This window comes from Oenanthe melanoleuca, chromosome 1 (assembly GCF_029582105.1).
Source record: "Oenanthe melanoleuca isolate GR-GAL-2019-014 chromosome 1, OMel1.0, whole genome shotgun sequence".
In the NCBI taxonomy this organism is placed as follows: Eukaryota; Metazoa; Chordata; class Aves; order Passeriformes; family Muscicapidae; genus Oenanthe; species Oenanthe melanoleuca.
This window is the reverse complement of record NC_079333.1, coordinates 93927363-93939577: the sequence shown is the minus strand read 5'-3', so window position 1 is coordinate 93939577 and position 12215 is coordinate 93927363. Positions and strand designations below refer to the sequence as shown.

Genomic DNA, 12215 nt, shown 5'->3' with positions numbered 1-12215 from the left:
TCATGAGACCCTCTTGTTAGTAATCAACAAATCAAGGAGGGTACCTTTCCTACTCACCTCCCTTAGTACAGATTGATACAGATCAATTTATACTCATTGCTACTCATCTCATACCCATCCTGTGCATGCTGCTCAGTGGAAGAGGATAAAATAGCTCTCCTCTCAACCTCAGAAAGGCTAAGTGACCTTCCCTAAGTTCCTGCCCTTGTCAGTAAGGCTGAGAAAGAGGATCTGCTCCAAATAGACATTTAGTGGGGAGGCAGAGGGAGATGGTGTGTGAGTAACGGTGGCATAGAGGTTCCTGTTTCAAGTAATACTTTATGGAGAGAGTCACATTACAGCTGATGTAATCATAGTTAGAGATACAGACTGTTTAGGCTTACAAACAAAACCACCAGAAATACACATTATTAAAATATAACTGTAAAACTCCAAGTTTTTAAAGAGGTCCTCATCTTTTTCCAACTTCTGTATTCAATCAATAAAAATGTCATGAAAAGCTGAGAGGGGAAAACCCTTCTTATCTGTGGCATTATTATATTAAGCTTTTCTTTCTTTTTGCTGAAAAAAAAGGACCAGACAGAACACTTGGGTGAGGAAATGCAGGTGGCATCTGAAATAAGTTTAAAGCAGTTAACAGTGACAACATCAGCCAGAGAAGTCACCAGGACTAGTTGCCAGAAAAGAAAAAGGGCTTTGAGCAAGAGGGGAGAAGCTGCCCAGATTGCTGCAGAAAGAAGAACCCAGCAAGATGAAAATGTGCTGCTTCTCCCAAAACAGACATCATCAAACCTGCCTATGTCATACTCAGAGGTTTAGGCTGCCAGTGCAAAAGGTTTCACTTGAAATAGTCTCATGTGTTCAATGAGTCTGTACCTTGAAAGAGAGTGCGGAACAGGACAGGTTTATGTTTCTTTACTTTTCCAGGATGTCCCTAAAGTCAGACCCATTACTATCTCAAGTGTTTAATAGTGACCCATTAGCTGCTGTGGGAGAGGGACTTGCCTAGGGAACAAGGAGATGAAGGAGGGCTTAAGGCTGCTCTGGAGAACCACAGCACAGCTGAAGAAACAGCGGGAAGAATGCTTTCTTTGTGTGACCTGATCTTACATGCTTTGCACTAAAAAATTCTGTATAAATTTTCTTCTTGGGAACAGGTAGTATGTCCTCAGCCCCAGCCCTGGCTAGAGCAGCTAACACCCAGCTGATACAGCCCTGATACTCAGGGCTCAGATGGAAAAGGTCCTCAAACTAATAGCACAACATAAGACAGAAGCCCTAAAATCTTCAGGGAGGAGCCAGCTCAGCCAACAGCCAAGGAGGCAGATGAAAGGCAAAGTGAAAAATTGATTTGGAAATTAGCACTAAATGCTTCTGAACTTCTGCCATGCTCTAGTATACCAGCATGTTCCTCCTTTCTTACCACCTTTTCCACTTTCCCTTTTTTTCCTTTTACCTTCCTTTCTTTGTCTACTCTCACTTCCTTCTTGGTTTACTTGATTTTCTCCACCTGCCTTGTCACTATTCCTTTGCCTCTCTGCTGTCCTGCTCCCCCTCCCTGCTTTCATACAGCAGCCTGCAACCCATAGCCCTACAGAACCTGATCTCACATACCTTCTCAATTCAGCATCTTCCCTTGCTGTGCAGTGCTAAGCAAGGTGCATGTCAACTAAACATTGGTTGAGGCAACAGTTTCTATTCAAACTTGTCAGAGCACAAGCAAATTATTGGATTTTGAAGTCATTGTGCCTTTCATTTTAGGGTATACCATCACAGACGCATGTCTTACATGCGTTGAGAGTTTCTGTAAATGAAGTTCAGAATTCTTTGTTCAGGATCTTTTGATGCTATGCATCATAACAATATTTACAGGGAGAGTAGAGCTAAACAGTTTCTTTGAGAAGCTTGTTGTAAGCCAGAGAATTGCTGGTAGCTATGGCATTTTTCAGGCACTGCCAGAAGTAGGGCTGAGACTGAGGATTAGTTGGCCATTCCAGGACTGAACTTCTGCACAGCCTCTTCCTCAGACGCACATAGCGGGACTTCTGCAAAACCTTCTCAAGAAATACCAAGATAATGACATCCATTTTCTCATCTAGAAGCCGCTGATGAGCCATATAAAATGTTGTCTTGAAGCGGCCACTTTTTATATACCTCTGGGTCAGCACAAATATGGTTTTTTTGCTCAGCTGAATGCTCTGGGAAAGGTTGTCAAAGACTGGCTGTCCTGGGAGCCAGTCCCTTCCTTCCAGGCATAAATTGAACTGCCTAGCTTTTTGGTTTTCCAGCCTTTCCACCAGTTCTTGCAGCACCCACTCGTTCACAGCTGCATCTTCACTGTCATAGGCAACAAAGGCGTCGTAGCAAGCGTCTGGTGAAGACAGGCGCCGATAGCCCTTGAGCTTGGCAGTGCAGTAATGGTAGCTGTACCACACGTCCCAGAAGTAGAGGTGGCTCATCACTGTGAACACCATCAAGGCCAGGACAGCTGAAGCTGACAGAGCGTACAGGACCAAATAGGACGTGTCCAGCTCACAGGTGTACAGATCCAGGAAAACCACGCTCCTTCCCTTATGTGCCCCCGGGCCAGCACAGGTCACGTCTGTGGCCAGAAGAGGAATGGTCACCTGCGTCCGATTGATCCACCAGACAAACCACACAGCCTCACAGTTGCACTTGAAAGGATTGCCATGCAAGAGCAGCATCTTCAGGTTGTTAATGACATTTTCAGGGAAGCTAGATCTCTTAATTACTTCAATCTTGTTTGAGCTCAGGTCCAAGTACCTCAGTTGAAAAGCACCTCTGAGAAAATATTTGGTTAACCGCTGAATGCGATTGTTTCGGAGCATCAGTTGCTGGAGAGATGAAGTGCAATTCGACAGTTCCCGGGGAACATAAGTCAGGAGGTTATTGCTCAGGTCCAGTGTTACTAGGTTTCTCAGAGAGGGGAGGTTTCCCCAGATGAAACTCTTCAGTTGATTATTGGTTAAGTTGAGGATCCTGAGGCTGGGAGGCATTTTTTCAAAAACACCGTGAGGCAAAAAAACTGAGTGAGTTGAAGGAAATATCCAGTTCTTCCAGGCTGGTTAGATTCTCGAAGAAGGATAAGTATCTAGCATTGCCATCCATCCATAACGCATCTAAGTGATTTCCTCTGAATTCTAAAATTCGAAGAGACTTACTTTCCATTCCTGTATCAATAGTGGTAGAGATTTCATTCTCATTCATCATCAGCTTCCTCAAATGGGCTAAGTTTTTCATAAAACTTAGCACGTGAGAAACACCTTCTGCCAGAAAATAATATTTGTTATTGCTCAGATCGAGAATTTCTAAATATTTTAGTTCTTTGAAAGCAGTTTGGTATAGCAAATCAACCCTGTTGTTAGAAAAATCCAGATATTTCAATCCAGACAAGTATGAGAATTCACTTCCATTTAAAGTCTGACTTATTGCGTTATCTGACAAGTTGAGACATTTGAGGGAGCTAAATCCCTGGAAGTCTGAGGGATTAACAAAAAATACATTGTTTCTGCTTAAATCCAGAGTTTTTCCATAGTTAAGACAATCTTCCTTAACTAAAGGTTTGTAGGAAGAAGCCTCTTTGTCTTTGGAACGGCAGCTTCGCTCATACACATCATACCTGAAATAATGCATCTCTTGTTGTACTTGCCTATTGTACCGCTCTGAAATGCCAGGGCTAGAGCAAAATCCATGGAAGTTGCTTTCCCCTGAAGAAGGAGAAATTTTATTCACTGAGAGATCAATGAATTTAAGAGCTGGGAATTCTTCAAACACTGTCAGGTTTGCAACTTTAATAAAATTAGTCCCAAGATCCAACATGGTTAGATTCCTAAGATTGAACAGTGGACGTAGATCTCGTGCTCTCAATTCTCTAAAGACATAACCCTTGAGCCCCAGGGTTTCCAGGTTAGAGAGGGAAGAAAATGTCTTAGAAAGATTCAAGAAGGGAGAATACACCTTCAGTTCAAAGTTAAAGGACAGATCAAGCTGCACAAGGCTGGGGATAAATGTCAAAAACTGAGCGTCTCCAATCTCCCTCATCAGGAAATTTTGGGAGAGGTCAAGTTCTTGCAGACTCTTCATGTTTTTAAACCAACTGCTGGGTATGCTCTGAAGAGAGTTACTGTTAAGCCGCAAAATTCTTAAATTTTCCAAGGAGTCAAAAGCCTTTGAATGAATCTGAATTGAGCTCTTGGGACAGGGAATGCAAGGATATGGGGCATTATAGCAACGTGGGCAATTGCCACTTAGGTCGAGAATTTCTAGGTTGGGAAGGCCACTTAAATCCTGTTCTTGAATCTCTTGAATCATGTTGTTGTAAATATACAATTCCCTTAACGTAGACGACAAATTGGGTGGAATTTGTGTTAAGTTGTCAGACTTCAGGGATAGTATTGTCAACTTCTTCAGCCCCAGAAAGGCTGTTTTCTCAATTTCAAATGAAACATTGCATGGATTGCGGTAGTAACAGTTCTGTCCAAGGTACAACACCTCTATGTTGCCTAGCTCTGAGAAACTGGCTTCTTGGATAGAAAAGATATGGTTTGCTTCCAGGCTTAGCAGGCTTAAAGTGGCAGGAAGACCTCGGGGTACTTCTGCCAGCTGGTTTGCATCCAAATACAATGACCTCAAACTGGCCAGGGCAGCAAAACTGCCGTTCTCAATCTTCAGCGGGCTGGTGCACACATGATCTTTGGGCCCCAGTTTGACAGGCACACAGTTGCATCTGAAGTCAATCTCCTCGAGGCTTTCAAGATGCTTGAAGGTTGTTGGGTAGATGTGGGGAATATTGTTAATGCTCAGGGTAAGGTTGGTAGCGTTTCCAGGGATCCCTCTGGGGACTTCTGTAAGGCGCCGGTCAGTGCAGTCCACTGCCACAGTACCTTCTGAAGATTGAACATCACAGGGTAACGTTTTGGGAAACCAAGCCCCTGACAGCAGCATTGGGAATATGAAGAGCAAGATAAATGGCACTGCATGTGACATCTTTGCACAAGGTACCTAAAACCAAGGAAACACGGAGGTATTAGTTTAATGCAATGAGAATATTTCATCTGTACACTGGGTCAGGCCAACTATACAGCTAAATTCTGATTCTTGTCTCACAGTGACCACAAAAAATGTGCAGGTAGGATTATAAGTTTCAGGAGGCATACGTTGGTATTTTCTTTCCTTTTTTGTCCCAGAGAACACAGCATTTCATGGATGTAAAAAATGTTATGAGACTAATTAACAAACCAGGAGTGTCTAGCCTTATGAAATGGCCCATGGTATCCCAGCAACCACCTATCTCCATCTTTTATTGCAGAGCAATGGATCCCAGGGCCAGGAATATTAGCCAAGGCAAGTGCCCATGGAGCATAGCAGTGAGCTGGCAGGGAAACCATAGAGACTTTCTGCACTGCAAGGCATGTTGCTCCATCACATGGATATCCTTTATTGTACATCTTACGATGCACATCACAGCACACCATGAAGTGCTGACTGTCACCAGCATGGACACACAACCTGCAGTCACAGGGGGCAATACTAGCAGCCACTGCACATCAAAGTCCAGCAGCTTTTTAAATTTAAAACATGGAAGGTGTAGAAATGAGGCCTACACCAAGGAGATATGCCGTTACATATGTAGTAAAGGGATTTCCATGAGATCTGTGGCTAAGGCTTACTCTGAGCATGATGGTGTGCTGACGTGTGATACCTTATCAGGTGGAAACAGGTACCCCTTTTATCCTCAGTCAGCCAGGTAGAAGAGGAAGTGATGCTAAAGTTTCACAATTCTGTACTTTCCTTGTGCAAGACCTGAAGTCTCTGTACTATCTTTGTTACTCTTGATATCCCTTATTTACATATAAGTGACTGCTCTCTGTCCCCCATTAACAACGGCAGTAACAGAATATTTGACCACAGTCCTGCTTCCACTTCTCCCTAAAGTATAAATTGTCATTTGAAATTGGCATTTGCAGAGGATGAGAATACATTCATTTTACACACAAGTCAATGGAGTTATTTCTCTCTCTTCACAAAACTAGGTATGTTTCTTTGGTAAGATTTGCACTGGGAGCATTTACATAGCACTGTACATTTGTATGTTGCAAGTCTAGTGTATTTATCAATTATCCAGTAAGTTTTGCTATTGGTGAATCTGTGTTCATGGGAGTTCTTATTGAACTGAACCAGACTTACAGTGATGAATCAGTAATACTCACAACTGGTGAATCCGTGCACGAATGACATGAGGCTTGTAGTGTACACCAGACTATTGTTGCATCTGGGAACCTGACCAGACTTAGTAGTACTAAATTGGCTCAAAACAGAAACTAAGTCCAGACACACCCAGCCCCTTTGATTTGTGAGGACCAGCTGGAAAGCAAGGGAAATTATTTTATGCCAAATTACTACACACTTAATGCAATAGGAGGAAAAGCTAATTAGATTCAACCTTGAAAGATGTTATAAACCAAAACAAACACTGTCCAACTATTAGAACATGTCACAAACGAGGCATGATTGCAGTCTAGATTGAAGACACAAATTTTCTACATGAACTTGTATGCAGCCATTGCATTCAGACCTTTAATTTTAGGTGCTAACCCAAGTTTCTCACTTTATTGTCATTAACCTAGGCTGCACTGACATTCAAGAGAAAGGTAGAAGGAAGAGAGAGAGAGAGAGAGAGACTGAGAGATCCCTCTCCAGCCACTGCTTAGCTCTAAGATGGAGAGAGCTCTGGCTTACTACAAACCAAACAGAGTAACACTGCACATCTAGGTTCCTGGAATTAGGTGCAAAGAATCTGGGGTTTGAAAGTCTGCATGAATATGTTTGTAAGTTTCTCATGTATTTCAGGTTTTTTAGGGACCTAAGTATGTTGCAGAGCCAGCCTAGCTCTTTGTGCTTCATTTCTTTATATATTCTTCCCTTTCCTGACAATCTTTTTAATGCATCAGCTATTTAAACTGTGAAGAATTACATTCTGGTGCTGTATCTGGCTATTTGCATGTGTAAAACCTTGCCTCCATTATAGTACCAGAAAAATTAAAAAGACTTCTAAATAAGAGCAAAAAGCAATGCTGTCTTGCAATGCTTCTCATTTCAATGTCTTTGCAATGAGAGGCTTGTTTAAAAGTACGACTAGAGTGTGCGAGCTGTTCTTTCCTCTGTGACTTACACTTGGCTTTATATGAAGTTTGAGAAAAACTGATCTACTGATCTTAACTGGCATGTGCATAAACCCTTAATGATTTAGTGTGGTCTTCAAATATTCAGCAACAGTACAACTATATGTTTCTGAAGGAAGATTTTCTGTAGAGGTTCCATATATTTGCTCATGGGGGAAAGGCTAGAGAAACACCTCAGAAGTTACAGCAAATACAAAATATATTATGCTCATTCAGAAGTATAGGAGTGCAGATAAAACCTTTTCTTTCATAATTCTCTTCAGCTTGTAGCCATAACAGTAAATAAGACCATTTAGGAAAGAGAAAAGCAGAATATGTTCTAACCATAATAGTAAAAGAGACCATTTAGGAAAGAGAAAAGCAGAATATGTCCTTGAAAATCTTCCACAACACTTCCAGTCAAAAATATCTAAGAGCAAATTTAAAATGAATGTTTAACATACCATATTCTTTGTGCTTCCAAGTCTGACAGATTCGATTCTGGAAGAGACCATAATCTGCAGCAGAAGAGAACAGCTTCAGAGTGGATTCCAGTAGTTCAGCTGAGGTGCAGAGGAAAACATAAGGTGACATAACCCACTCAAGATAACAGTAATCTATACCGAATCTTCTTTTTCTTCATCTGAACACCAAAGGAAGGCAACTTCAAAGTCCTTAATGAGAGAGTATGAGACTAATCAGCTAGGATACAAAGGCATTATGAAAGGGTAATATTCATGTGATCAACAAAGATTGCAGAAGCTCAAGTTCCTTTTTTTTTTTTTTTTTGTCCTTTTTACTACAAGCAGCATGAAGGGAGACAAAAATTGTTAACTGAAATGGAAGTTTAGTAATTTTTGTAATTATTATTTGGGATTTATTTCTGCAGTTAATAGCTTCAAGGATTCAGATCTTTCTGAGAATCTCTTGTGTGCTAATATGAGCAGACAAATCTCTTAAACTGAATACTTTATGTAGAAGTCTGGAAGAAATGTCTGTTAAGTGAAAGGAACTTTGGGAAGGGAACTAAAACCAAGACAAAAAGGATAAAGACATAGGTAACTGAGCACAAAAAGTGAAAACTATGTGGAAGAGTGTGCACAAGTTGGATTGTGAATGATTTCTTCAAGTAACCAGCCACGTCCCTGGTACATGCCACTGGAATATGAGATGCTTAGTGTCCTCTTAGCTTGCATGAAGGTTTTCTAAAGCACAATGTCCAGTCACCCAGCCCTGTAATTTTTGACAGGTGCTTCCTCACAGTTTATGACTACAAACCCTGGAAAATTTAATAGCTGTTATAATGGTTTTGAAAGCAAAACCAGTGAGAGACTCCAAGTCAGAAGTACAATTTAGTAGGAAAAAAGAGAAAAATAAAATACATGCAATAGTATAAAAGAAAACCACTGACAGTGTCAGAATACAACCTGACACCCTGCTAGTTAGGGTGATGGTAGCAGTCCGGATGAAGTGGTCTTGTTGAAGTAGTGATCCTGTAGAAAGGTCCGGTAGCTCTTGTCCTCTGGAGATCAGAGGGTAAGGGCCACTTTGGTGCTCCAAATCTCAGTTTTTATCTAGGTAGGAAATGTTTGGCTCCTCCCCCTGGGAGAAGCATCTCACAGTGGAATGATGTAATTTTACCAGTCATGCACTGGGACTCAATGGTCCATTAACAGAAGATATGATCCTGGAGGAATGATGGGTCATGGGAAAGATAAAGAACACTGCCCCATCTGGTTTTTAACAGATGACCCATTAACAGAGGATATCTCCCACAGAGATAAGGATTACTGCCCCACCTGGTTTCAGCAGATGGTGGTAGAATACATACTTCTGGGCACATCTTTACATTGTAACCTAGGTCAGCTGCACCAACATTTAGCACTTTCTCTTGCTCTCAAGTTGATCTTTCTTTGTTTTAATATTAGGAACTTGTCAACCAGCTAAGAGCTCAAGGAGTTTCAATTCTATGTAAAATGAAATTGCAGTTTTAGCTGAGTGCTAGTAAAATGCAGAGCCCTTCTTACCTTTATCCTTTTTTTACCTATGAAATGTGGGAAGCAAAATACAACAATAATTCCCTTCAGAGATGAGGGCAAGGTAAATGGAGGGGAGTTTTCAGAAGTCCAGGATTTCTGAGCTATAATTTGATTTTTAGAGGCACAGGGAGTCACTGGTTTTAAAAGTTCAGCTTCCCTCAGAAATTGCACAAAATCTCCTTTGCCTCCTCTGAAACACAAAGTAACTGAAAGCAGAAAAGTATTTCTTACTGTACCGTGTGTTAGGGGATGATCTACTGGTAAGAGCAAACGTATATTATGGCTGCTGTGAGTGAGGAAAATTGAAAATAAAGTAGGAGTCCTTAATTGTCTTAATCCTTCATCTATAAATTTGGTTGATAGCTTGTAATCAGATTGCTGAACTCACATCTCCTTTTTCTTCCCCCTTTGTCTACAGGAGGTTGCACTATCTCACTTGTGAAAATCAAGATTGAACTGCGTTTATTTTAAATCTTGATAACTTTACTCACAGTCCTAAAGTCTTGCTGCAATGTCTTTTCTCTAAAATGCTGACCCTCATTTCAAGGATAAGGGTACAACTCCATCTGTTCATGTTTAATATAGTGTTCAGCGTAACATGGCATAATTTACCCACAAAATTATTCAAGAAAGCCAGTTAGTTTGCTCAGTTTTTGAAATACAGAATTTAATTTTCAAACTGATGCTGCTGATAGTTGTTGCAGAAACGTGTTTGCAGGCACAAAAAAATAACCAAAACAATAAAGAGAAGACAGCACTGGAGGAGATTGGCTGACAACAAGGGCAGAGGGAGCACTCAGGGCCAGGTGAGGGAACACATGCTGACAGATCTGTGTTAAGAGCTTACCCAAACTGCCCAGGGTGCTGAGATAGGGCCCAGGGAGCCACTAACACCACAGAAACAGACACTGCCTTTTCTGGAAGCTCAGGCTGCCCCAGGCTACCTCAGTACCAGGACTGACTGGTTTACAAGAGGTGAAAATTGTTTGCTCAAAGCAAAGGCACCCAGCGCTCTTCTTTTTGAAAGTGAGTTACCTTCAAGGGAGCCAGAAGGCATCCCAAAATAGCTGAAATAAGATGGAGCTTTTTTTCCAGGTTCTCTAGGGTAAGCAGTGTAACCGTGTCCCTTCTGCTTGCCCCTTCCTCAGGCCACAAACAGAGTAGCCAAAGATATCATTCCTTCTTTTCTCTGAGGGATGATGAGAAGGAGAAGGGCCAAGGCAGAAATGCTGGAAGTGATGGTGCACAGCAATGGAAAAACTGGTGGCAAATCATGAAACTGGCAGGTTTAGAGGAAGTTTGGCATTGTAAGTGGGATATCCTCAAATCCTCCTTCTTAGTGATGACATTGCTAGCTTTTTTCATGTTTGGTGTAGGTAATCCTGCCGTGGTTTATGAAGTCATCTTCAGGCAAGAGCCCTGAGTGAGTACTGGAACAGCCTCTGCAGGACATCACGGAACTTAGACACTGCTGAGCCCAAACAAATCACATAGCAGGAGAGCACCCCCATATGAAATAAAGGCTTAAGGGTATGGCAGGCAAGCTACTGTAACACAGGTCATGTTAAACATGCATGCATGTCAATTTATGGAGTCCTAAAGACCATGAGACATAATTTTCTCACTGATTTTAGGCCTTGATACTGCCTTTTTGACAACTGCATTTCTATCTGTGAGGGCTACTATTCAATGGAGATAATTTAGATTCTAATGTCATGAACTGCACTTGAAATGGATTGATTTCTTGTCTGCCTCTATGTATGTATGCAAAACGCCTATATGCAATAGAAATATATTTTGTATAGTGTATCCATTATATATATATATATAGATATAGCTGCAAATACATCATAGCACAATGTTTTAAGTGTTTTTACTTTTTTAACTAAGTCCAAAGCCCTGCCATTTACTTTAGTGGTGCAGACTTTCACTCCCAGCCCTGTGACCTTCCTCCCTGGCTGCCCTGTAGCCTGTGCTGGAGCCAGATTTTCCTTTTGCTTTCCCACCACTGTTCTCTGTTCTACCCCCGCAAGCCTTGGGGGGGCTGGGGGTCTCTTCAGAGCAGAGGGGCAGTGGCACATGCCTCATTCTTGCCTTCCCTGAAACTCATTGTAGAAATGAAATGTTGATGTGTGCCGTACTTCGAGCCCTGCTCACGGAGTTGATTAATGCCAATTCGTGAGGCAAGCAGCCATCACCTGTCCCTGAGTGTGGATCACATCTTCATTACCCTTCACCTCATTCTCAGGCCCTGAATGTTCTGTGAACCCAGCAGAAAACCCAGACAAACAAATTTTTCTCCCCTGTCCCATCCTCAAGGTTCCTGGGCACCAGGTGACTGCTCCCCTCCTTACTGTCCTGGAGGGTTCCCAGCCCCTGGCCCACCAGGTGCTCACAGAAGAGGGAGGTGAAGTGCAGCAGCCCACTGTCTAGAGATCCAACCAGTTATGAGGGCAGAGCTGCTGCTGGACAGTGAAATCAGCCTCCAGTAACAAGGATGCCTCCCCCACTGTTTGAATCCTCTGAGCATGGAGGGAGTGACTCATTCTTTTATATGTTTTGAGAGTCTAATTATAATTGTTATATTGATAGAGCAAAGCATGGACTAAGATCTGACTTAATCTGCACAAGGCTTGAGTCACTAGGCATCATAAAGTAAGTTAGGATTTAGTGATTGCAAATTATAAGTTAAAATTTATTTTAAATTATGTATTACATTACTTACAGCTTGTACTATGTTAATTTATCTTGTAGAAATCCTGTGGCATTTAATAATAACAATTTATGTGCTATACTAATCATATTATCCTGTCAAAAATGCTTTCATTCAAGATAGCACCATCATCATTCTGCCAAAGATGGTACCAAAGATGGTGCTAAGAGCTCTGCCCTTAGTGTTGGATGAAAACCATCCACTATGGATCCTGCTAATAAGAGCAGATAGCTATGTGCATGCACATGCATGGGTCACAACACTCAATCCGAGCAGGGAATT

The 12215-nt window shown here is 41.7% G+C and overlaps 1 protein-coding gene across 1 annotated transcript; it reads right to left on the bottom strand.

Moving 5' to 3' along the window:
• Positions 1–302: 302 nt before the first annotated feature.
• LOC130258848 (toll-like receptor 7) lies at positions 303–7903 on the bottom strand. Its single transcript, XM_056502580.1, is given in 3 exon segments — positions 303–3044; positions 3046–5022; positions 7646–7903. Coding segments are annotated over 3 exon segments (3189 nt in total). The 5' UTR covers positions 7697–7903; the 3' UTR covers positions 303–1883.
• Between the last annotated feature and the right edge of the window lie 4312 nt (positions 7904–12215).